The sequence below is a fragment of the Microcaecilia unicolor genome, chromosome 1 (genome assembly GCF_901765095.1).
Source record: "Microcaecilia unicolor chromosome 1, aMicUni1.1, whole genome shotgun sequence".
Classification (NCBI taxonomy): Eukaryota; Metazoa; Chordata; class Amphibia; order Gymnophiona; family Siphonopidae; genus Microcaecilia; species Microcaecilia unicolor.
The window spans coordinates 270617395-270644457 of record NC_044031.1 but is presented as its reverse complement, the minus strand read 5'-3'; the positions used below and the strand labels follow the sequence as shown (position 1 = coordinate 270644457).

The 27063-nt window shown below is 46.0% G+C and overlaps 1 protein-coding gene across 5 annotated transcripts in view; it reads right to left on the bottom strand.

Moving 5' to 3' along the window:
* Positions 1-27063, bottom strand: part of DNAJC13 (DnaJ heat shock protein family (Hsp40) member C13) — a 542758-nt gene that overhangs the window by 293418 nt on the left and 222277 nt on the right. For all 5 annotated transcript variants that reach the window (XR_003942499.1, XM_030206535.1, XM_030206508.1 and 2 more), the window contains 4 exons: positions 20426-20529; positions 20162-20321; positions 14682-14744; positions 12980-13081 (listed from right to left, as the gene is read on the bottom strand). Coding sequence is in view for 4 of the 5 variants with exons in the window: in XM_030206535.1 (XP_030062395.1) it covers positions 12980-13081; positions 14682-14744; positions 20162-20321; positions 20426-20529 (429 nt within the window). In the remaining variant the exon portion in view is untranslated. The remainder of the gene's footprint in view (positions 1-12979; positions 13082-14681; positions 14745-20161; positions 20322-20425; positions 20530-27063) is intronic.

Here is a 27063-nt window from a genome sequence, read left to right as displayed (position 1 = left end):
CTTGGGCATAAGTGAAGGAAATGCAATCTGCTAGCCAATTTGAGATTGTGTGTTTTCCGATGGCGACTCACCTCCTGTTGGGATCGAAAGAAACAAAGAACTGGGCGGACTGTCTAAAGGGCTTTGTCCGCTCCATGTAAAAAGCCAATGCTTTCTTGCAGTCCAAGGTGTGCAAGCTGCTTTTGCCAGGGCGGGTATGAGGACAGGGAAAAAATGTTGGCAAGACAATTGACTGGTTCAGATGGAACTCAGACACCACCTTCTGCAGAAACTTAGGGTGCGTGCGGAGGACTACTCTGTTGTGATGAAACTTAGTATAAGGTGCATCAACTACTAGGGCCTGAAGCTCACTGACCCTATGAACTGAAGTAACAGCCACCAAAAAATGACCTTCCAGGTCAAGTACTTCACATGGCAGGAATTCAGTGGCTCAAAAGAAGCTTTCATCAGCTGGGTGAGAACGACGTTGAGATCCCATGACACTGGTGGAGGTTTGAGAGGGGGCTTTGACAAAAGCAAACCTCTCATGAAGCGAACAACCAAAGGCTGTCCAGAGATAGGCTTACCCTCTACACGGCGATGATAGGCACTAATCGCACTAAGATGAACCCTTACTGAGTTGGTTTTGAGGCCAGACTCTGATAAGTGTAGAAGGTATTCAAGTAGGGTCTGTGTAGGATAAGAAAGAGGATCTAGGGCCTTGCTGTCACACCAGATGGCAAACCTCCTCCATTTGAAAGAGTAACACCTCTTTGTGGAATCTTTTCTGGAAGCAAGACTCAGGAGACACCCTCTGAAAAACCCGAGGCGGCAAATTCTAAGCTCTCAACATCCAGGCCGTAAGAGCCAGAGACTGGAGGTTGGGATGTAGAAGCGACCCCTTGTTCTGGGTGAAAAGGGTTGGAAAACATTCCAATCTATCTCCACGGTTCCTCTGAGGACAACTCCAGAAGAAGAGAGAACCAAATCTGATGAGGCCAGAAGGGTGCAATCAGGATCATGGTTCCGCAGTCCTGCTTGAGTTTCAGTAAAGTCTTCCCTAGTAGAGGTATGGGAGGATATGCATACAGAAGACCTGTCCCCCAATGCAGAAGAAAAGCATCTGACGCTAGTCTGTCGTGGGCCTGAAGCCTGGAACAGAACTGAGGGACCTCGTGATTGATCTGAGTGGCAAAAAGATCCACCGAGGGGGTGCCCCACGCTCGGAAGATCTTGCGGACTACGCCCATGTTCAGTGACCACTCGTGAGGTTGCATTATCCTGCTCAATCTGTCAGCCACACTGTTGTCGACGCCTGCCAGATACGTGGCTTGGAGAAACATGCCGTGACGGTGAGTCCAAAGCCACATCTGGACGGCTTCCTGACACAGAGGGCGAGATCCGGTGCCCCCCTACTTGTTGGTATAATACATGGCAACCTGACTGTCTGTCTGAATTAAAATGATTTGGTTGGACAGCCGATTTCTGACAGCCTTTAGAGCGTTCCAGATCGCTCTTAATTCCAGGAGGTTGATCTGCAGACCTTTTTCTTGAAAGAACCAGGCTCCCTGAGTGTGGAGCCCATCTACATGAGCACCCACCCCAGGAGAGATGCATCCGTCGTCAGCACTTTTTGTGGCTGAGGAACTTGGAATGGTCGCCCCATGGTCAAATTGGATCGAATCGTCCACCACTGAAGAGAATTCCAAAATTTGGTGAACATTGAATTACATTCTCTAGATTCCCCGCAGCTTCAAACCACTGGGAAGCTAGGGTCCATTGAGCTGATCTCATATGTAGGCGTGCCATGGGTGTTACATGAACTGTGGAAGCCATGTGCCCCAGAAGTCTCAACATTTGCCGAGCTGTGACCTGCTGAGACGCTCAAACCATGGACACCAGGGGACAGAAGGTTGTCTGCCCTTGCCTCGGGAAGATAAGCTCGAGCTGTCTGAGTATCCAGCAAAGCTCCAATAAATTCCAATTTTTGGACTGGGGTGAGATGGGACTTGGGATAATTGATGACGAACCCCAGTAGCTCTAGCACCGAATAGTCATTCATATGGACTCCAGAGCACCTTCCTTGGAGGTGCTCTTCACCAGCCAATCTTCGAGATAAGGAAAACATGCACTTCCAGCCTGCGTAGCGACACTGTGACTACAACTAGGCATTTTGTAAACACTCTGGGCGCAGATGCCAGGCCAAAAGGCAGTACACGGTACTGAAAGTGCTGTGTTCTCAGCTGAAATCGAAGATACTTCCTGTGAGCTGGAAATATCAAGATGTGTTTGTAAACATCCTTTAAGTCCAGAGAGCACAGCCAATCGTTTTCCTGAATCATGGGAAGAAGGGTGCCTAGGGAAACCATCCTGAACTTTTCTCGAAAATGAAATTTGTTCAGGGACCTTAAGTCTAGGATGGGACGTATCCCCCCTGTTTTCTTTTTTACTAGGAAGTACTTGGAATAGAATCCCAGCCCTTCTTCCCCTGGTGGAATGGGTTCGACCACTTGGGCCAGAAGGGCGGAGAGTTCCTCTACAAGTACCTGCTTGTGCTGGGAGCTGTAGGACTGAGCTCCCGGTGGGCAATTTGGAGGCTTGGATTCCAGATTGAGGGTGTATCCTAATCGGACAATTTGAAGAACCCACCAGTTGGAGGTTATAAGAGGCCACCTTTAGTGAAAAAAACATTAACCTCCCCCCAACTGGCAAGTCGTCCGGTACGGACACATTTACTGAGGCTATGCTGAACTGGAGCCAGTCAAAAGCCCGTCCCTTGCTTTTGCTGGGGAGCTAAAGTGGCCTTAGGCGCACGCTGTTGACGAGAATGAACGTGCTGGGACTGAGCCTGGGCAGGCTGCAGAGAAGCAGGAGTGTACCTATGCCTAGCACAGGAATAGGGAGCACTCCTCTTCCCTCCAAAAAACCTCCTAGATGAGGTAGTAGCAGAAGACGCCCGGCGGGAGAGAGAATCCATAGCATCATTGTGCTTCTTGATCTGGTCAACAAGATCCTCTACTTTCTCACCAAAAAGGTTATTCCCCTGGCAAGGAACATCCACCATCCGCTGCTGGACTGAATGATCCAGATCAGAGACACGCAGCCATGAGAGTCTGCGCATCACTATATCTTGGGCAGCAACCCTGGATGCTACATCAAAAGTGTCGAACATACCCCTGGCCAGGAATTTATGACACGCCATCTGCTGCCTGACCACATGGCGAAAAGGCTCGGCCGGCTCCGGAGGGAGTGCATCAACCAAGCTGGACAGTTGCCTCACCGAGTTCCGCAAGTGGACACTTGTGAAGAGCTGGTATGTTTGGATCTTGGCAGCAAGCATAGCGGCCTGATACGTCTTTCTCCCAAAAGAGTCCAAGGTTCTAGATTCTCTACCTGGTGGCGCCGAGGCATAGTCCCTAGTGCTCTTGGCTCTTTTGAGGGCGGAGTCCACCACCATGGAATTGTGAGGCAGCTGAGACCTCATCAATCCAGGAAACGAGCAGTTTCGCATAATGACTTCCTTTAGAGCACATCCAAGGACATGGATTACTGAGACCAAGTCAGCATGGTTTTTGTGTGGGGAAATCCTGCCTGACCAATTTACTTCGATTTTCTGAAGGAGTAAACAAACGTGGACAAAGGGGAGCCGGTTGATATTGTATATCTGGATTTTCAAAAGGCGTTTGACAAGGTACCTCATGAAAGATTACAGAGGAAATTGGAGTGTCATGGGATAGGAGGAAATGTCCTATTGTGGATTAAAAACTGGTTGAAGGATAGGAAACAGAGAGTAGGGTTAAATGGGCAGTATTCACAATGGAGAAGGGTAGTTAGTGGGGTTCCTCAGGGGTCTGTGCTAGGCCCGTTGCTTTTTAACATATTTATAAATGATCTAGAGATGGGAGTAACTAGCGAGGTGATTAAATTTGCTGATGACACAAAGTTATTCAAAGTCGTTAACTCGCGTCAGGATTGTGAAAAATTACAGAAGGACCTTACGAGACTGGGCGGCTAAATGGCAGATGACATTTAATGTGAGCAAGTGCAAGGTGATGCATGTGGGAAAAAAGAACCCGAATTATAGCTACGTCATGCAAGGTTCCACGTTAGGAGTTACGGACCAAGAAAGGGATCTGGGTGTCGTCGTCGATAATATACTGAAACCTTCTGCTCAGTGTGCTGCTGCAGCTAGGAAAGCGAATAGAATGTTGGGTATTATTAGGAAAGGTATGGAAAACAGGTGTGAGGATGTTATAATGCCGTTGTATCGCTCCATGAGTACTGTGTTCAATTCTGGTCGCCGCATCTCAAGAAAGATATAGTAGAATTGGAAAAGGTGCAGCGAAGGGCGACTAAAATGATAGCGGGGATGGGACGACTTCCCTATGAAGAAAGACTAAGGAGGCTAGGGCTTTTCAGCTTGGAGAAGAGACGGCTGGGGGGAGACATGATAGAGGTATATAAAATATTGAGTGGAGTGGAACAGGTGGATGTGAAGCATCTGTTCACGCTTTCCAAAAATACTAGGACTAGGGGGCATGCGATGAAACTACAGTGTAGTAAATTTAAAACAAATCTGAGAAAATATTTCTTCACCCAATGCATAATTAAACTCTGGATTTCATTGCCAGAGAATGTGGTGAAGGCGGTTAGCTTAGCAGAGTTTAAAAAGGGGTCAGACAGTTTCCTAAAGAACAAGTCCATAAACCACTACTAAATGGACTTGGGAAAAATCCACAATTCTAGGAATAACATGTATAGAATGTTTGTACATTTGGGAAGCTTGCCAGGTGCCCTTGATCTGGATTGGCCGCTGTCGTGGACAGAATGCTGGGCTCGATGGACCTTTGGCCTTTTCCCAGTGTGGCTTTACTTATGTATGTACTTATATATTATGCAAAGGAGCCGTTGCAGCCTCTCTAGGCGGAGAAGGATAATCCAGGACCTCGAGCATCTCAGCCCTGGGCTCAACGTCAACCTCCATAGGGAAGGGAATAGCCACAGCCATTTCCCAGACAAAGGAGGTAAAGGATAGACTCTCCGGTGGAGAAAGTCTCCTTTCTGGTGGAGGGGAAGGTTCAGAGGGAATCCCATAGGACTCGTCAGAAGAAAAGTACCTGGGATCTTCCTCTTCCTCCCACGAACGCTCATCTTCAGTATTGGACAAGACATCCCTCAGAGCTGTCCGAAACTGAGCCTGCCTCGACGCCGAGGAATGATGTCCTCGATGGCAGTGCCGAGAAGTCGAAGCCCGCCTGGACTCCGGTGAAGCTTCCTCCACCGATGTCTAAGGGGAGTCGACCTGGGTGACAGGCGGCACTGAGGTTGGGGACCTCACCACAGGTGAAGGGCCAGATGCCACTGCAGCAGACGTTATGGAAGGCGCAAGCACCCCCGACACTGAAGCAGACTGGCGCAGCAATCCTTCCAGAAGTTCTGGAAGCAGGGCCCTGATGCGCTAGTCAAGACAAGGCTGTGGGGTCGGTAAAGGAGCCGGTGGCAGAATCTGTCGAGGCTCGGGAGCAGGTACCGTGCTGCCAGGAGACCAACGCATCGGCACCTCCTGAATAGAGGGGGAGAGATCCTGTCGGCGCCGACGCTTCTCGGGTGCCGATTCCCTCGACACCGCGGAGCTCCCAGCACAGTGTGTCGAAGGAGAACAATAACAGTCCTTCTTTGCCTTCGCTCGACGCACGTCATTGAGACTCCTCAATACCAATGAGGACGTGGAATCCTCATGCCTCTTAGGAGCTGGGCCCGACGAAGGGTGGTCCCGGGGGGCCTGCATAGCAGGAGGCCTCAAGGCAGATGGAGACCTACTCGATGCCTCACTGCTCCCAGAGCGAATAGGTGTTTCAGCAGCCATTACCTCTGCTCCCGACGTCGATGCTTCCATGTCGACGCCACCAACCTCAGTACCAATGTCAATGTCGACGTCGAAGGACCGGACCGAGCCCCAAAGAGCTTTTCTCGTTGGGCTTCTCGAGACGCTTGGGTCCGTTTCATCATACGAAGACACAGACTACAAGCGGTTGGGCTATTGTCGGGCCCAAGGCACTGGATATACCAGACGTGGGTATCGGTACCTGAGATGGTCTGGTTGCACTGAGTACAATGTTTGAAGCCGCTGGGTGTCTTCGATGACATGGAAGGAAAAACGGCTTCGGCTTAATCAAAAGACGCATTGTGCCTGTTAAAAGAAAAAAGGCACAAAAATAAGGAACAACCCGACTGCGGGTCGAAAACAAAGGAAACTTTAAAAGGTGGACAAAAGTAAAGGAAACTACGGGAACCTTTTTTTTTTTTTTTTAAACTGTAGAATTGGAAAATAAAATAAAGAAAAATAAGGCAAAAAGCTAAAAAAGTGTTGAAGACTCTTTCCTGGGCCTGAGAGGAGCGCAGAAAAACTCTACCACACCTCAACAAAGAGAAAACTGAAGGAACGTGCTCATGCAATGGGCAGGAAATCAGTCCGCGAATGCACGCCAGAAGACTCTGGCAAAACCTTTTTTTATATTTTGCTTGCAAAATGCCATCCGATTCCTGATCCGACGAGGATGTCGACCCACATGTGAGAACAAGCAGCCTGTTTGTCCTCGGAGAACTTCTTTTCTTTCCAGTGGGGGTATGTCCCTCTAGGGGTCCTCCTCCTCCTCTAACTCCATATGCTACTGGGGTGGCCCTGTTGTGGGGAGAGAGGCACCTTCTACTGCCCAGGGTCCAACATCACTTTTTCCCAGGCCCTCTTTGCAGCAGGCTTGTCTTGAGTCAGGCTGGTCGGCAGCTGGAGGGTGATCTGTGTGTTTAAAAGGTTTGCAATTGAGATCAACACATCCGACATAGCTTACATAGTGGAGCAGCTATCGGCAGGCAGGGACAGGAAGAGTTGTTGGTTGTTACCTGAGGGACATCTATGATCTGTGGCACCAATAAGATGGCATAGCAGTGAACCCCGGAGCCAATGATATGATAGCTGTTTGTCCCCTGAGAGGGCTGTCTCCCTATACCCTGGCCCTGCTGAAGGGCCCTGGGTGATCAGGCACTGGCTGGGAGGTGGTATGCCACTACGCTGTTGCAGGGATGGGCCCACTGTTATAGGTCATCAGGGATGTGGGGGTGTGTGTGTCCCCTATGTGGCCTACAGATGGCTGGGAGATGGCAGGAGACCTGGTTAGATTCTCCCATTCTTCTGGCTACCTCTGCTAGGACGGCAGTTTACATACTGCAAGGTGGTAAACCTAGGTTTGGGAGCACCTATCTGTGATGTAATTATGCTAGTTGGTTTGGGACCCTCACCGATGCCAGGGGCTGCACATCACCCAACAACTCACGGGAATGCTCTTGGGGGGGGGGGGGGGGGAGTTTACAGAGTAGTACTTTCTGTAAAGAGTGGTTTGTACCCCTTTATCATGTACAGGTTTCAAGTTCCCCCACCTCTGGCCTTGAGGGATGTTTCAAAGGGCAGCATATATAACTTTGGTCCTCACAAGATATATACAATCAGTATGAGCTCTGGGGCATGAAAGGCCAGCCATTTGGGTGGTAACTTGTGCTCTCACAGCCCTTTATGGTTAGTGTACTGTCTTCCTTGAACACTTCTTTGTCAGGTATATATGTAGTGTAGGAGTTAGGGCTGTGCACCCTCAATGCAGGGGATGTAGATTTGGTTCCCACTATGGCTCTTCATGTGTACTGTTGTATTTCCCCTTCCACAGATGCTGCAATGTGCTAGGTAGCTGTGACATGCTGGTCACTTTTCAATTGGTCACAGGTGGTTGCTGTCCAACATCCCTTCCCCTCTCCCCATTTCCTTTCATGTCATCTTATAGGTTTGGGGTTGGCTGCCACACATTCTAGCGGATATGGGGGTTGTCAGTAATGAGGGTAGCTGTATTCTCGGGCCTTCATCCAGGAAACAGCTATTATAGGGGTGCAATGTCAGGGGTACTTACGTTGGGCCCCTGAGGTGCTCCCTCATGCACCGGATGAGGCCTGGTCTTTCCGCCGTATGCGCCTGTGCTGGCGCCTGAGTGCTTCAAGGTCATGATAGATGCCAAATTGCCTGCAACAAGTTGGTGGACACAGAGTTCAGGTGATGGGGCTTCTTGCCTTGACATAGATATTTTTTTTAATGACATGTGCACACATGTAATGCTCCTCACATAGCCCGTGAAGGATGGCAATAGCCAGATTTTTTTGGGTGGGAGGGAGGGCAGGGGGTATGAAGTACACAGACACAGGTGCTTTGTGAGCTGAGATGGTCACAGAAACAGAAGATGGCATGGTGCCCCTTCTATGGAGCATATGCACTGTTGCTGAAAGGAGGGGTTGGGCAGTGGGTTAAAGCAGGTGTGTACTTGGATTGTTGCATGTACTTTTGTGAGCTGCAGCTAATGTCCTTATTAGTATAAATGTGTGGGGCAGCATGTAGCCCTTCATTTTTGCATTTAATGGTCAGTGGAGGGGGCCCTGTGGGATTTGGGGAACATTTTCTGGGTTGCTCTGGAGAGATGGGCCATGGGCAGAGGGGAAGGGGCCTGATGGTCTTAATTCAGAACTCACTGTATCTGAACCTGCCTAGATATGGTGATTGCACGTCTGGTGATGTGATACTAGGGGGGAGGGGGGGTACTGATTCACACTCACCTTTCCAGGCTGCTCCTGATGCTCTCATGGAGACATTGTGGGGTAGCAGGTAGTGGTGGTAGTGCTTAAATATTTCTCTCCTGCCCACAGTAGGACCAGAAGCTCAGACCAGACTCTTCCATAGAGAAACTGGGCTCTCTGCACAGTGACATTTCTGTCCACAATGTGGAACATTCTTCCAGGTGCAGAAGTGTATATGCACGTTTTGCACATGGAGGGAATGTCCTGCTGTTGCTGTTTTCTCTCATAAATGGTCACAGGATGATCTCTTGCTTCCTCAAGACGGCAGTTGAAAGAAGAAGGTGATACAACAGAGTCCTGATATTCAGGCAGTCCCCTTGACAAAGCTGGAACAGCGAAACAGGCACCTGTTGGGGTGTCAGGATCAGGGAGCAGAAACTCGTTATCAGGGTGTGAAAATATAGCAGCACACCAGAAGAGCACAGATAAGTGATAATTGTGAGCCTGCCTAACAGTAGAATTGTTATAATGGATGCTGTAGATATAAACATAAATAAGGGCATGAATTGCCGTGAATAGTAATGGACACGTCGGCACAAGAGAAATAAAAAAAAGAAAAAAAATTTGATAAAGAGAAAAAATTTATCCATTTCCTTGTGACCGAATATAGATATAAAGAGGTAGGGGGTTTTGTCGATGATTATAAACCGGCACAGAATAAGTCCCACGAGTGAGGGAGCAAGAGATCATCTTGTGACCATTTATGAGATTTTCTTCTAATAAAAATATAACAGCAACCAACTCCGAGTTAGTCAATCTACCACTGAGTAGGATATACAGAAGTAGTAATAAGTAGATTTGAGTCGCATATGTTTGCCAGTGTTGCTGTTTTCTCGGCACAGAGATCACTACTACCGTTGCACAATTTCCGATTGACGGAGACGTTTATCTTAAAAAGTCTCTCTTTTAGGAAACATTTTTTAAATGTATTTTCGAATATTTGAAAATGTTTATTTATGTCTTCCATTCTGGACTTAGGTTTGGTTTTTTTTGCTCATTTTTCGATAAAAATATTTTTTCCCATTTGGAAATCATATCGGAAATGCCCCTCACTATGTATTAGTTTTATATTTGTTTACATGTCTTAAATTTGATTGGTTTTATGTTTATTAACTGAAATGCCAGAAGAGTCAGTGGGATCAAACAGGCCCACTGTATCAATGAAAAGTGAATGAAACTTGAATTGCTAATAAATCTAACTTAAAAAAAATATAATTAACAAGAGGACAAAATTAAGCCTGATGCACTCTGAATTTGAGAATTCTGAAGAAACTGAAATAATTTTAAAAAGCTGGGACCTGCAAGTAAAACATCTAGTTGTCCTCCGAAAAAAAAGAGACACTGTATAATACAGGTGACTCCTGTGAATTAATGGAAAGCTGAAGATTTTACCTGAGAGTTCAAGAGTGGGTAACCACGATCCTCAAGGGCCAGAACCCTGTTTCCATTGCATGCAAATCAATCTCATGCATATTCATTGTGTAAATCTTGAAAACCTGATTGGGTTCTGGCCCTCGAGGACAATGGTTACTCACTCCTGTGATATCTATTTTACTCTGAGTGATGTATGTATTTAGTAAATTTAGTTGTTTGTGGGCACATCACTTGGACAGATTGCATAGTATTAGAGAAGTGTCTATAGTGACAACTGCTCCCATGCTTTTGTCTATTTTCAAGCTGCCAAATTATTTTTGAGTAGCTCCTAAATTTTTTTATTACAGCTATTTCCGCTTATTTGCCCTCCACAGGTCAAAAATAATTTGGGTGAAATCAATCTCAAACTTTTACAAATATAGACACTTAATTTATCAAGGATTTTTCCTACAGACATGTAATGGCAGAAAACCTTTCACAAACAAGTCATTGTATCTATGCTCTCTGTTTTCACCTATACCACATAAAACATGGAAAAGAAAATAAGATGATACCTTTTTTATTGGACATAACTTAATACATTTCTTGATTAGCTTTCGAAGGTTGCCCTTCTTCCTCAGATCGGAAATAAGCAAATGTGCTAGCTGACAGTGTATATAAGTGAAAACATTCAAGCATTACTATGACAGTCTGACAGGGTGGGAGGAGGGGGGTGGGTAGGAAGTATGCATGGGGACATCAAAGCATATCATTGATATTCTAACAGGGTGGGTGTGGATAGGTGAGGGGAGGGGAGGGTGATCAACAGAGACATACAGCTTTATGGTTTATATTGGGCTAGGAACCCCAGATCCTTGTTAAGTCCTTTCTGTTGGGTGTTAAAATATTCAATCATTCTTACTTCAAAGGTCTTACGTTCTTGTATGGTTTTAAAGTTACCTTTGAGGATTCTCACTGTGAAATCACTGGTACAGTGTCCTGGTCCTGTAAAATGTTGACCAACAGGCGTGGGAACCCTGCTGGCACCAGTATTGTTCATATGATGTCTATGTAAATTGAATCTTGTCTTAAGCATCTGGCCTGTTTCTCCAATATAGCATCCTTCGTTACATTTTTTACACTGAATGATATATACCACATTGGAAGATGAGCAAGTGAAAGATCCCTTTATGTTGAATATCTTTCCTTTGTAGATGACTTTGGGGTCCTGTGAAATATTTTGGCATAGTTTGCAACTGGATAAATTACAGGGAAGTGTGCCCTTCTGTTCCTTTTCAGTCTTTGAAGGAAGTTTACTTCTGATTAGCTTGTGTTTTAAATTGGGTGGCTGTCGGAAGGCCAGTACTGGTGGGGATGGGAATATCTCTTTCAGTAATTCATCCTCCTGGAGTATATGTTGTAGATCTCTTATGATTTTCCTCAGTTTTTCCAGCTCTGGATTGTATGTCACTACAAGCGGGATTCTGTCTGTGGATTTTTTCTTTTTGTACTGTAGCAGATTCTCCCTGGGTGTTTTGAGGGAGGAGGCAATATTCTTGGAGATTATTTTGGGGTTGTAGCCCTTCTGTTTGAAGGATTCAGTCAGGGTTTTAAGGTGTCTGTCTCTGTCCCCTGGGTCACAGCAGATACTGTGGTATCTTGTGGCTTGGCTGTAAATGATGGATCTTTTTGTATGTGAAGGATGGAAGCTGGAGTTGTGGAGGTAGCTACATCTGTCTGTGGGTTTCTTGTATATAGATGTTTGTATACAGCCATCACTGATTGAGACCGTGGTGTCCAAAAAATTGACTTTTTCTGGGGAGTAGTCAATTTTGAACCTGATTGTAGGATGGTATGTATTGAATGCAGAATAAAATTGTTTCAGAGTTTCTTCACCCTCCGTCCAAATCATAAAAATGTCATCGATGTACCGGTAGTATTTTAGAGGTTTGGTCTGGTGTGTATTCAGAAATGTCTCTTCCAGCTCAGCCATAAAAAGGTTGGCATATTGGGGTGCTGTCCTGGTGCCCATCGCAGTGCCCATTATTTGCAGATAGATATCATTGTTAAAGTGGAAGTAGTTGTGAGTTAAAATGAATTTGATTAATTTTGTAATAGATTCTGGTGAGTATTGATGGTCCAGTGTGGATTTTTTTAGGAGTCTTCCACATGCAGCTATGCCATCCGCATGTGGAATGTTGCTGTATAGTGATTCTACATCCATCGTGACCAGAAGGGTGTTAGGTGGTAGTTGCTTGATATTTTTCAATTTATTCAGAAAGTCTGTGGTGTCTTGTATGAAGCTGTTAGTTTTGTGTACGAGAGGTTTCAGAATTCCCTCTATGAATCCAGATATTTCTTCCGTGAGTGTGCCAATACCTGATATGATTGGTCTGCCAGGGTTTCCCAGTTTGTGGATCTTGGGTAGCATGTAAAATGTGCCCACGGAAGGTTGATTTGGTATGAGTTTCTTCAGGTGAGGTTGCGCTTGTGTAGGAAATGTTTTGATAAGGTCTTTCAGCTGTTTTGTGTAATCCTGTGTGGGGTCCTCAGTTAGTTTCCCCTCACCTATCCACACCCACCCTGTTAGAATATCAATGATATGCTTTGATGTCCCCATGCATACTTCCTACCCACCCCCCTCCTCCCACCCTGTCAGACTGTCATAGTAATGCTTGAATGTTTTCACTTATATACACTGTCAGCTAGCACATTTGCTTATTTCCGATCTGAGGAAGAAGGGCAACCTTCGAAAGCTAATCAAGAAATGTATTAAGTTATGTCCAATAAAAAAGGTATCATCTTATTTTCTTTTCCATGTTTTATTTTGTTTGATTTCTATTGATAACCTTAAGAGTGGACTAACACGGCTACCACACTCCTCCACCTATACCACAGAAACTTATTTATTCTGCTACTTATGTCTTTCCATTCAAATGCATATGCATAGTAAGTATAAAGTTCAAAAAGCAGCACATACTTGTAGCGGAACAGTGGCCCTACTTGTATGAAGATGAGCCAGTGTTAGCAGATCCACAAGAATTTTAATTCCATTTGAATCCATGAGATCCTTCACGTTTTTCTATATGTATAAAAATAAAAACACATCAATTGACAGAATAAAAGAAACTATTTTTCTGATCAAAGAACATTTTTTTCTGACCCTAGATCTGCAAATTACACTTTTGCATCTCAAGGGCTCATTTAAGTTTTAAAATTGTAAAGGGAAATGCAGTGCAGTGGGTTAGTGGATCAAAGGCACAGATAGCCAAACCATGTTCAAGTGTCCGGGGTAAAGCAGCCAGTGAGAACATGGAGGATTCATATGGCCAAAGAAGCTAGATAAGTGCTAAAAGTGCCTTTCATTTCTCCCCCCGGGTCCACATCATTCTCCTTCAACATTCCACTATACCCCTGGCTTAGGCTGAAGCTGTCACTGTTTTCTGTCTAAATAGCTCATGGTCGCATATATAGAGAAAGCAGCAAAGCATGGGGAATACAAGCATTCATCTTGTTTTCTGTTCCTGTGCAGCACTGAAGGAAGCAGAATTCAGGGCTGCAGACAAGGTGGCCAGAGGAACAGAATGCCTGGTGTTCTCCTAGAAGAACAAGGAGATTTAAGCTGTCTGCATGCCAGATGAGTCGTCCACTTCAGCCTACAGTAGGGATACGGCATTCCCCTCCATTCTCTTTCAATTCAAGCCTTTAGAACAGAGATTCTGGTCCTAGGTTTCTGTGTTTATATTTTGGTTGTATTTGCAGCTTTCCACTTCTCTTAACAATCATCAGTCTTTTTTCTTGTCACAAGCTCTTTCCTACCAAGCTCTAATTCCTTGGACTTTATTACCTTTAAATCTTAAATTAGAATCTTCATGCCAGTATTTTAGGAAGGGTCTTAAGCTTTTAGATAAACATATCTTCATTCTGGGGATTGACAGATTCTGGGGATTTTGACTATTTCATCTGATATAAATTAGTGCATTCATAATTGTTAATTCTATTTGAATTATGTCTAATTATAAACCACTGTAATGTACATTATGAATAGTGGTGAATCAAGAAAAAAGGGAACTGTTACTGTAGAACATATTATTCAACAAAACTGACATATTCTGTATCCCATAACGTGATGAAGGTCAATGATTCAAGTACCTCAAAGCAAGGGTACTGCAACTCAGTTTCTACAAAACATATATAAAATATCAAAGAGCATGCCATATATGCAGCAAAGAAACAGCAACATTTGATACTTCAGATCCAATTGATTTTTTTTTCCTGTTCCTTCATCCATTTTTTTTTCAAATGTTTAGGTAGAACTGTATCCCACTATTTTACAAGTACCTAGTAGAATTATATAAAGAAACATTAATATATATTTTTTGAACTTGAAATGTCTATTTGAATACTTTTTAACCACAGTCTGCTGCATATAGGGCATACATGGAGAAGACAGACAGATATCCTTGTGTCAAAATAAAATTAAATGACTATGAGAGATTAATACAAAATGCAACACATGGAGCCTTATATTAGTTCTATAAACAAACATCCACATTTTCAGTGAACCACTAGTGAAGGGAAGGTAACCTGGCTCATTCAGATTTATATGAAACACATGAATTTTGTGATTGAATGACAGTTTATAAAGTACATTTTTTGAAGAAAATATAGTGTTATCCTACCTTGTTGAGAATCAGTTTGTTTAGGAATAAAATCAACCGATCCCTCTCAAGTCTGTCTGTACACTATTAAAACAAAGGTGAGAAAACATTTCAGGAAATAGTGCATGAGAACTTTGAGAAATAAAACACATTACCTAACTGATCTATCTGTAATAATTTTCTCTCTTCACAGACATCACCCAAACAGATTCACTGATGAGTCACAAACCTTTGCACGCAAGATGAGCTTCTGCTAAGTGTTAAAACTTTCTAAAATTTTATGCATCACTAGTATTCAGGTTTGTTCTGGTAATGAGAGAAAAGGAAGAACAATTATCTGTCGACTTCTTGGATGCTCTCTTCAGGTGCATTCACTCTGCAGCAACTCAGTACCTCTCCACTCTTCTCTCCCTACACTCCTCCCCGGGAACTCCGTTCATTGGGTAAATCTCTCTTATCTGCACCCTTCTCCTCCACTGCTAACGCCAGACTCCATTCTTTTTATCTTGCTACACCATATGCCTGGAATAGACTTCCTAAGCGATATGTCAAGCTCCATCTCTGGTCGTCTTCAAATCTAGGCTAAAAGTCCACCTTTCTGATGATGCTTTTACCTCGTAACCCTTACTCACTTGTTCAGTATCCATGTTTTATCATTCCACGTTAGTAATTCCATTATCTCTTATTTGTCCTGTTTGTCCTAATTAGATTGTAAGCTCTGTCGAGCAAGGACTATGTCCAGTGTACAGCGCTGTGTACGTCTAGTAGTGCTACAGAAATAAGTAGTAGGTACCAACACATTTCAAGTCAATGGACCTCTTCTCCAAAGATTATTACCATTTCTAAAAGTTTCAATCCCAGGACTCTCTTTTTTTTTTCCCCTCTATGATTTTAATAAAAATCAGAAAACTTGCAGAAAAATGTTTACGTCTACCATTCAGCTTTTGTATTCAGCATTCTATTGCTTTTTTTTTTTTAACCTTAGCATTCTATTGATGGTTTTACATTGTTAGATAACCTAGTACCATAGAATGCTAAGGTTAAAAAAAAAAAAGCACCAATAGAATGCTGAATACAAAAGCTGAATGGTACATGTAAACATTTTTCTGCAAGTTTTCTGATTTTTATTAAAATCATAGAGGGGAAAAAAAAGAGAATCCTGGGAATGAAACACTAAAAAAGCGCAAGTGGAGTTCCTACTGGTTGTTGTCCAAGGAACAATCCTTAAGTAACTACAAAAGGGCAGGGTCTAAACCAGGGGTTGGGCATCCCAGAATTGTCCCAGATGGTGGCAGAAGAAAATATTTAGGAGTCATTAAATGTCTACTAAAGTGGCAGGAAAGTTTGTGGCTTCTGCCCTGGCAGAATGGTCCTTAATGAAGGAAGCCCTCTGGTATGTGTGATACAAACATTCATTGAGTGGATCATGACACTAACACCAAAGACAGCAATCATGGCTAATCACATGAATTTATTTGTGTTTGATAATAGGGAGCATTGCTTTGTTCTCCTTAATGCTGCTGCTTTTGGGATAGTTGTCCAACATGAAGTTGGAGCAATGATTACACAAGTTCATAGAGGCATATCTTACATATCAATCTGTTTTCAGCTATGACTGCCCCTTTAAAATAGATAATGTAATTCAAAAAACAATTGAGGGTGGTGAAAAGATTTTTTTGGTCTCTGTTGTGTATATACATACTTTATTGCTTTGGAGACATAAAATTGGGTTTGAGGATTTTTGATTTGGGGCCATTAAAGGTATGGTGGCTGGAGGAATTGAGTAAAAGTTGGCCCTTTATATTGGTACCAATATAGAGAAAGAATATCACCTCTTCAGATCACCAAGAGGAATCAAAAGAGCAAAGGACCAGATCTAGGCTAGAAACAAAGGTGGGTGCTACATAAAAATAAATAAGTATAGAAATTAAACTTATAGAAGACACAGAACAGTCATGTTTACGCTTTCCAAAAATACTAGGACTAGGGGGCATGCGATGAAGCTGCAATGTAGTAAATTTAAAATGAATTGGAGAAAACTTTTCTTCACTCAACATGTAATTAAACTCTGGAATTCGTTGCCAGAGAATGTGGCAAAGGCAGTTAGCTTAGTGGAGTTTAAAAACGGTTTGGATGGCTTCCTTAAGAAAAAGTCCATAGACCATTATTAAATGGACTTGGGGAAAATCCACTATTTCTGGGATAAGCAATATAGAATGTTTTGTACTTTTTTGGGTTCTTGCCAGGTATTTGTGACCTGGATTGGCTACTGTTGGAAACAGGATGCTGGGCTTGATGAACCTTTACCGGTATGGCAATACTTATGTACATGTTTCGGCAACTTGCCTGCATAAGAGATAACAGAATACATGCACAAACAAATGCCCACCTTTATGTCCTCGATCTGGTCTTTTGCTCTTCTGATTTTTCTGTACATTGAAATTTAATGTTGAATATCATTACCTCTATCCTCTCCGCCAGCATTGCTTCATACAATATCTGGATACAGGGTCAACCTTAATAAATCAGTAATTATCCCTGTCTGTTTGGGGGATGTAGCTGAAAGTGAACTAAAGATTTGATAGGGTTCATTCAAACAAAGTACTTGGTATTTTTCTGTCATCTAACTACAAGCTACAGTCTTAACTGTACTGCCCTGTTGTCAACCTTACTAGAAAATACAAAGAGGAGGAAGGATCTGTAGTGAAGATGAACCAGCTCCTCTGTATTCCACATCTTTTCTCCATGACATAAAAATGATTTAAGTAATCAAGAAATCGCTACTAGGAAATCCAAAGCTTGAGTTAGCCTTGAGATGCTGTAGTGTGCAAAGGAAAAGAGGGTTTGGATCTGCCAGGCTTTCATAACTATTATCTGGCACCTGTTTTCAGAATTCTAACACAATGGAATTGTACTGAGGATTGATAACACTGGATGGACATAGAGAAGAGGTTCTCAAAGACCACAAGGGGTGCCCAATTCTAAAGAACAGACATCTAGAAGAGGGATCTGACTGGCTGTAATGCTGCCAACAACTAGTGGAGGGGGTTTTAAGAAAATGGAGGATTAATTACTTATTTCCATTAGGTCCAATTTTGGCCTGCCTTAGCATACTCAAATTATGGCCTGAGAAGGCCCTTCCCCCTCACTGGCAGGGCCTTTGCAAGTACATGGGCTCCCCAGCATTTATTATTGCAGCTTGATTGCTGCAGTGGACAGCAATGGTAGTGACTGCAGCAGAAGAGAAATAGGTAGATTTAACTTTGAAGGGGAATGCTGCACTGGTGGGGCGAGAGGATAGAAGAGGCTGATTTTTCACCTGGAGGATGATGTAGGAGCCAAAACAGCTAATTCAAATAGCTCCAGGTCATCAGGGATAGAATGAGCCAGTCCTGATTCTTCCTTAATTGAATGCAAAGAAAGTAAAACCAGGACTGGTTCATCCTGTTCCTAATGCCCAGGAGCACTCTGGTTATCCTACTGGTGATACCATCAGTCTCCTATTTTGTCTCTCTACCAACCCCCACTGTTCTCCCCTTCCTTTCTTTGTTGATCCCAATGTGCTCCCAAGGCAGCTGCTGGGGAAGGAGGGAATGGGGGATCGCTCCTGTCCACACTGCCCCCGGGATCCCTGGGATGAGTGAGGATATGTAGGCAAATGGGATGGGAATCTGCCTGCAGGCAGGTGGGGGGTGGGGAGGGAAAGTTGGTGGTTAGGAGCTGATGTGGGGTAGGCAGATGGGCAGGCTGGAATTGGCTCAGGAGTCAGGACACCAATCCCTTGAGCCAGCCCTTCCTAATATCCTCCACGATTTGTAAGATTTCAGAATCCTGTATTGCAACTGGTCAAGCCAGCTCTAGAGAGGACCAGCCTATGGTTCACTACAACCTTCCATTCTAGGCTTAAGAGTACAGTGGTCTAAATAAGGACGCCCTTTTTAGGATTGGACTATTCCTCCCCTTTGGTAATCGCTGTTAGAAATCCTGATTTATAGCTCTCTCTAGTCCTGCCCAAAACGTGCCCACAAACAACCCCCCCTTACTATTTGGGCATCTAAATCTGCCTTTGCAAAATTGGGATTTGGACAGTTCAATCACAGACATCATTTTGGGATGGCCATGTGTTTTGAAAAAAAAAAAAAAAAGTGCCTCAGTGAATATCCTGCCAAAGACAGACTGAAATGAACGACTCTGTATTTTTAATTGTCAGTCTGAAGGTCAAACTGAAACTTTCTGCAACTGGGATAGGTGGAGATATGAACATAAGTATCCTTTAGACACAGGAAACACAGCTAATACCCTCTAGTTAAACAAAAAAGAGTGGCAGAAAGTGTTTGAACTTTTCCTTTTGGAGAACAAAACTGAGCTCCTCAAAATACAGAATGGATCACTGTCAACCCAATTTCTTTATAAAAAGGAAGTATCTGGAACAGAACCCTCAATTCTTCTCTAGAGAACTAACAGGCTCTATTGCACTGATTTGGAAAAAGTAGTTTTACTTCGTTTCAGAGAAGTCGTGCATAGGGCTACAATGGCTGAACTCAGCTGAATGGTCTTCTCAGAGGAACACAGAAGAAATATCCTGATTTGATGATGCTTAGCACCCAGGAATCTGTTATGTTCCTCCATGCCTTCAGAAAAAATTGAACCTGACATCTCATGGGTAGGACAGCCTCTGGGTTTGTAAGGCAACAGACAGTAGTAAGATGTTTTAGTCAAAAGGTTGAGAGTTGCTTTGGCTGAGTTTGAATAGTTTTTTTTGGTACGTTGATGCCTAAAAGGGCCTTGCACAATTTTGACGTTGAGCCTGCCTTGCAAAGAGAAGGAAGCTTCTATTCCTAAATGAAAAATTTTTATATAGTCAGCTTAGTGAAAATTGTCTCTCATAAGAAAAAAAAAAGTCCTATTAAATGATGATCAAACACACACAATTTTTTATCAAGCCTAAACACCACTTATCAAGGAAGCAATCAATAGGATCTGCAGACAGCATAAAGCTTCAACCAGAATTATTAAACCTTAAAAATTAAAAACAAAATTTTGGAAACTGCTGACTAGGCTGAAGCAAAAGGTGCACACAGCCTATAGGATCAAAGTTGGTTAGATGGTATCATCGACACTGCTAGTCTCAGAATTGTTAGGTTTATATTTCATTTGTTTAGAGACATACATGTTACAGATAATATACTGTACTTTAATATAATTCAATATTAAGCCTTTGAACCCTCCAGTTCACTAACATCTTCCAGATGCCCTCCTTTCTTGCATCTTACAATAAGACTTATTAATACAAACCATTGAAAATACCTTTATAAATACAGGCATGCATCATTTCAATAACTTAATAATGCTTCCTTTATATTTTTTAAACGTCCCAATGCCTAGCTAGTTCTAGCAAGTCAGCCCTACTACTATTGTCAGTCTGATCAGCTTTACAAAGCATCTCTAATTTCAGTGACTGCAAAAATTGATTTTTTTTCTTTATTTAAAAAATTTCTTACTCTTTCTAGCATCCCAACGATATATCTAGTGTCCCCAAATGGCCCTATTTCTTCATGACATCTTCCATAAACAATGGCCAAAGCTTGTAAACATAAGCTTTTCATATTCACTTTCGGGGTGAGCAGGAAGCGATGATAGAGTTCATTGAAAAATTCATACCTAAAAAAAAATCAATGTTCAAAGTTCAAAGATAAGCTTCAAAGTACTGAAAAAGCAGCAACAACAACAACAAAAAATATATATAGCAAAGGTAAGTGGCTCACGATCTTTTGATTGCTCCACTCTCTTCATTATCATCTTCTTCCAATAATAAACGAAGGTAATACTCTCCTATCTTAATTTCATCTGCTAAGCACTCATATTTAACCTAAAGAAAGAAAAAAAAATGTATATATAAAATTTATTTTTACAGTATACACAAAATTAATCATTAATTTGTTCAACAGAAACAAATACTGGTCTCCAGCAAAGAAAAAAATATCCACTAGGGCTGACCTGTCACCTGTCAGTCAATATATTTTTGCTAACTTCATTACATCGTACAGACAATATTTTATCATCAGCATGTGGGTATGTGAGAGTAATTTTATTCACTTTATGCATTTATTTAAATAAGCCCAATGTAAAACATGGTTGGCATGGTAGCTCAGCTTTACTTAATTTTCAAGTCCTCTGTCCACTGGGAATACTGGAACTTGGGTATCAGACATACTTTGGCACCAGGAAGGAGAATAAAATCAGAGATCTCCAAACACTACATTCAGGGTGAGAAGGGAAAGAGATTATCTAAATGATGGGAGTGAAAAGGGGGAATTGAACAGCAATAGTGCTGTGCCATTAAAGGGAAATGTTGAGGTAGGGAGAGTGAGGTAGAGGAAGAATAACTGAAGGGAAGGAATGGAAAGCGAATGCTACATACCTGTAGAAGGTATTCTCCGAGGACAGCAGGCTGATTGTTCTCACTGATGGGTTGACGTCCTCGGCAGCCCCCTCCATCGGAAAGTTTACTAGCAAAGGCCTTTGCTAGTCCTCGCGCGCCCATGCGCACCGCGCATGCGCGGCCGTCTTCCCGCCCGAAACCGGCTCGAGCCGGCCAGTCCAGTATGTAGCAAGACAATACACTTCAAGGGAAGACAACTCCAAAGGGGAGGCGGGCGGGTTTGTGAGAACAATCAGCCTGCTGTCCTCGGAGAATACCTTCTACAGGTATGTAGCATTCGCTTTCTCCGAGGACAAGCAGGCTGCTTGTTCTCACTGATGGGGTATCCCTAGCCCCCAGGCTCACTCAAAACAAGAACCATGGTCAATTGGGCCTCGCAACGGCGAGGACATTAATGAGATTGACCTAAAAAATTTACCAACTAACTGAGAGTGCAGCCTGGAACAGAACAAACAGGGCCCTCGGGGGGTGGAGTTGGATCCTAAAGCCCAAACAGGTTCTGAAGAACTGACTGCCCGAACCGACTATCGCGTCGGGTGTCCTGCTGCAGGCAGTAATGAGATGTGAATGTGTGGACAGATGACCACGTCGCAGCTTTGCAAATTTCTTCAATGGAGGCTGACTTCAAGTGGGCTACCGACGCAGCCATGGCTCTAACATTATGAGCCGTGACATGACCCTCAAGAGCCAGCCCCGCCTGGGCGTAAGTGAAGGAAATGCAATCTGCTAGCCAATTGGATATGGTGCGTTTCCCTACAGCCACTCCCCTCCTATTGGGATCAAAAGAAACAAACAATTGGGCGGACTGTCTGTGGGGCTGTGTCCGCTCCAGGTAGAAGGCCAATGCTCTCTTGCAGTCCAATGTGTGCAGCTGACGTTCAGCAGGGCAGGAATGAGGACGGGGAAAAAATGTTGGCAAGACAATTGACTGGTTCAGATGGAACTCCGACACGACCTTTGGCAAGAACTTAGGGTGAGTGCGGAGGACTACTCTGTTATGATGAAATTTGGTGTAAGGGGCCTGGGCTACCAGGGCCTGAAGCTCACTGACTCTACGAGCCGAAGTAACTGCCACCAAGAAAATGACCTTCCAGGTCAAGTACTTCAGATGGCAGGAATTCAGTGGCTCAAAAGGAGGTTTCATCAGCTGGGTGAGAACGACATTGAGATCCCATGACACTGTAGGAGGCTTGACAGGGGGCTTTGACAAAAGCAAACCTCTCATGAAGCGAACAACTAAAGGCTGTCCTGAGATCGGCTTACCTTCCACACGGTAATGGTATGCACTGATTGCACTAAGGTGAACCCTTACAGAGTTGGTCTTGAGACCAGACTCAGACAAGTGCAGAAGGTATTCAAGCAGGGTCTGTGTAGGACAAGAGCGAGGATCTAGGGCCTTGCTGTCACACCAGACGGCAAACCTCCTCCAATGGAAGAAGTAACTTCTCTTAGTGGAGTCTTTCCTGGAAGCAAGCAAGATGCGGGAGACACCCTCTGACAGACCCAAAGAGGCAAAGTCTACGCCCTCAACATCCAGGCCGTGAGAGCCAGAGACTGGAGGTTGGGATGCAGAAGCGCCCCCTCGTCCTGTGTGATGAGGGTCGGAAAACACTCCAATCTCCACGGTTCTTCGGAGGATAACTCCAGAAGAAGGGGGAACCAGATCTGACGCGGCCAAAAAGGAGCAATCAGAATCATGGTGCCTCGGTCTTGCTTGAGTTTCAACAAAGTCTTCCCCACCAGAGGGATGGGAGGATAAGCATACAGCAGGCCCTCCCCCCAATCCAGGAGGAAGGCATCCGATGCTAGTCTGCCGGAGGCCTGAAGCCTGGAACAGAACTGAGGGACTTTGTGGTTCGCTCGAGATGCGAAGAGATCCACCAAGGGGGTGCCCCACGCTAGGAAGATCTGTCGCACTACCCTGGAACTGAGCGACCACTCGTGAGGTTGCATAATCCTGCTCAACCTGTCGGCCAGACTGTTGTTTACGCCTGCCAGATATGTGGCTTGGAGCACCATGCCGAGACGGCGAGCCCAGAGCCACATGCTGACGGCTTCCTGACACAGGGGGCGAGATCCGGTGCCCCCCTGCTTGTTGACATAGTACATGGCAACCTGGTTGTCTGTCTGAATTTGGACAATTTGGTGGGACAGCCGATCTCTGAAAGCCTTCAGAGCGTTCCAGATCGCTCGTAACTCCAGAAGATTGATCTGTAGATCGCGTTCTTGGAGGGACCAACTTCCTTGGGTGTGAAGCCCATCGACATGAGCTCCCCATCCCAGGAGAGACGCATCCGTGGTCAGCACTTTTTGTGGCTGAGGAATTTGGAAGGGACGTCCCAGAGTCAAATTGGAGCAAATCGTCCACCAATACAGGGATTCGAGAAAACTCGTGGACAGGTGGATCACGTCCTCTAGTCCCCCAGCGGCCTGATACCACTGGGAGGCTGGGGTCCATTGAGCAGATCGCATGTGAAGGCGGGCCATGGGAGTCACATGAACTGTGGAGGCCATGTGGCCCAGCAATCTCAACATCTGCCGAGCTGTGATCTGCTGGGACGCTCGCACCCGCGAGACGAGGGACAACAAGTTGTTGGCTCTCGCCTCTGGGAGATAGGCGCGAGCCGTCCGAGAATCCAGCAGGGCTCCTATGAATTCGAGTTTCTGCACTGGGGAAAGATGGGACTTTGGGTAATTTATCACAAACCCCAGTAGCTCCAGGAGGCGAATAGTCATCTGCATGGACTGCAGGGCTCCTGCCTCGGATGTGTTCTTCACCAGCCAATCGTCGAGATATGGGAACACGTGCACCCCCAGCCTGCGAAGTGCCGCTGCTACCACAGCTAGGCACTTTGTGAACACCCTGGGCGCAGAGGCGAGCCCAAAGGGTAGCACACAGTACTGGAAGTGGCGTGTGCCCAACTGAAATCGCAGATACTGTCTGTGAGCTGGCAGTATCGGGATGTGTGTGTAGGCATCCTTCAAGTCCAGAGAGCATAGCCAATCGTTTTGCTGAATCATGGGGAGAAGCGTGCCCAGGGAAAGCATCCTGAACTTTTCTCTGACCAGATATTTGTTCAGGGCCCTTAGGTCTAGGATGGGACGCATCCCCCCTGTTTTCTTTTCCACAAGGAAGTACCTGGAATAGAATCCCAGCCCTTCTTGCCCGGATGGCACGGGCTCGACCGCATTGGCGCTGAGAAGGGCGGAGAGTTCCTCTGCAAGTACCTGCTTGTGCTGGAAGCTGTAAGACTGAGCTCCCGGTGGACAATTTGGAGGTTTTGAGACCAAATTGAGGGTGTATCCTTGCCGGACTATTTGGAGAACCCACTGATCGGAGGTTATGAGAGGCCACCTTTGGTGAAAAGCTTTCAACCTCCCCCCGACTGGCAGGTCGCCCGGCACTGACACTTGGATGTCGGCTATGCTCTGCTGGAGCCAGTCAAAAGCTCGCCCCTTGCTTTTGCTGGGGAGCCGCGGGGCCTTGCTGAGGCGCACGCTGCTGACGAGAGCGAGCGCGCTGGGGCTTAGCCTGGGCCGCAGGCTGTCGAGAAGGAGGATTGTACCTACGCTTACCAGAAGCATAGGGACCAGTCTTCCTTCCCCCGAAAAATCTTCTACCTGTAGAGGTAGCGGCTGAAGGCTGCCGGCGGGAGAACTTGTCGAATGCGGTGTCCCGCTGGTGGAGAGACTCTACCACCTGCTCGACTTTTTCTCCAAAAATGTTGTCCGCACGGCAAGGCGAGTCCGCAATCCGCTGCTGGAGTCTATTCTCCAGGTCGGCGGCACGCAGCCATGAGAGCCTGCGCATCACCACACCTTGAGCAGCGGCCCTGGATGCAACATCAAAAGTGTCATAAACTTCTCTGGCCAGGAATTTTCTGCACGCCTTCAGCTGCCTGACCACCTCCTGAAAAGGCTTGGCTTGCTCAGGGGGAAGAGCATCAACCAAGCCCGCCAACTGCCGCACATTGTTCCGCATGTGTATGCTCGTGTAGAGCTGGTAAGACTGGATCTTGGCCACGAGCATAGAAGAATGGTAGGCCTTCCTCCCAAAGGAGTCTAAGGTTCTAGGGTCTTTGCCCGGGGGCGCCGAAGCATGCTCCCTAGAACTCTTAGCCTTCTTTAGGGCCAAATCCACAACTCCAGAGTCATGAGGCAACTGGGTGCGCATCAGCTCTGGGTCCCCATGGATCCGGTACTGGGACTCGATCTTCTTGGGAATGTGGGGATTACTTAGTGGCTTGGTCCAGTTCGCAAGCAATGTCTTTTTCAGGACATGGTGCAAGGGAACAGTGGACACTTCCTTAGGTGGAGAAGGATAGTCCAGGAGCTCAAACATTTCAGCCCTGGGCTCGTCCTCCACAACCACCGGGAAGGGGATGGCCGTAGACATCTCCCGGACAAAGGAAGCAAAAGACAGACTCTCGGGAGGAGAAAGCTGTCTTTCAGGAGAGGGAGTGGGATCAGAAGGAAGACCCTCAGACTCCTCGTCAGAGAAATATCTGGGGTCCTCCTCTTCCTCCCACGAGGCCTCACCCTCGGTGTCAGACACAAGTTCACGGACCTGTGTCTGCAACCTCGCCCTGCTCGACTCGGTGGAACCCCGTCCACGGTGGGGGCGTCGAGAGGTAGACTCCCTCGCCCGCATCGGCGAAGCTCCCTCCGCCGACGTAGTCGGGGAGCCTTCCTGGGAGGTGGCCGCGGTCGGCACTGCACGCGGTACCGACGTCGGGGACCTCAACCTGGGCGATGGGCCAGCCGGCGCCACGCTCGACGGTACCGGAGGCGCAAGCACCGCCGGTACCGGAGGGGTAGGGCGCAACAGCTCTCCCAGAATCTCTGGGAGAACGGCCCGGAGGCTCTCGTTTAGAGCGGCTGCAGAGTCGATGCAGGCGTCGACGCCAGAACCTGTTCCGGGCGAGGAGGCTGTTCCGGGCTATCCAGAGTGGAGCGCATCGACACCTCCTGAACAGAGGGTGAGCGGTCCTCTCGGTGCCGATGCCTGCTGGGTGCCGAATCCCTCGGCGACCCAGAGCTCTCGGTGCCGACACAGGGAGGAGACCGGTGTCGATGCTTCTTCGACTTCTTCCGAAGCATGTCACCGGAGCTCCCCGGCACCGACGAGGAGGACGTAGAATCCATCCGTCGCTTCCTCGGGGCCGAGACCGAAGAGGGTCGATCCCGGGGGTGCTGTACCGCAGGAGCCCTCAGGGTAGGAGGAGACCCACCCGAAGGCTCACCGCCACCAGCAGGGGAATGGACAGCCCTCACCTGCACTCCTGACGATGCACCTCCGTCCGACGACATCAGCAGACGAAGTCTCGGTACCACCGACGTCGATACAGTCGCCCGATGCCTCGGCGCCGATGCAGAGGTCCGATGCCTCGATGCAGTCGATGGAACGGCAGCCAAGGAAGATGGTCCGGACGCTGACGACGTCGATGCACTCGATGCCTCCGGTGCCGATGCCGACGAAGAGCCCGAGAACAAAACGTTCCACTGGGCTAATCTCGCTACCTGAGTCCGCCTTTGTAACAGGGAACACAGACTGCAGTTCTGAGGGCGGTGCTGGGCCCCTAGACACTGAAGACACGCAGAGTGCCTATCAGTGAGCGAGATTACCCGGGCGCACTGGGTGCACTTCTTGAAGCCGCTGGAAGGCTTCGATGTCATGGGCGGAAAAATCACGCCGGCGAAATCAAAAGCCGAAATGGCGAAAATTGAAGCACCAAAATTTAGAGGGAGAAAAATCTCGACCGAGGCCAAAAGAGGCCTACCCCGACAACGAAAGAAAACTTACGGGGCAAAAACTGGAAATACGGGAAGGGCAGAAAACCCGAAAGGGTCTTCCGGAATACTACCGGAGCGCTTCCCGAACTTTTGCAAGGTAAAAAAAGGACAAAAACACGTCGAAAAGGACGCGCAAGGTCGACTCTCTGGGGCACGAACGGCGTAACA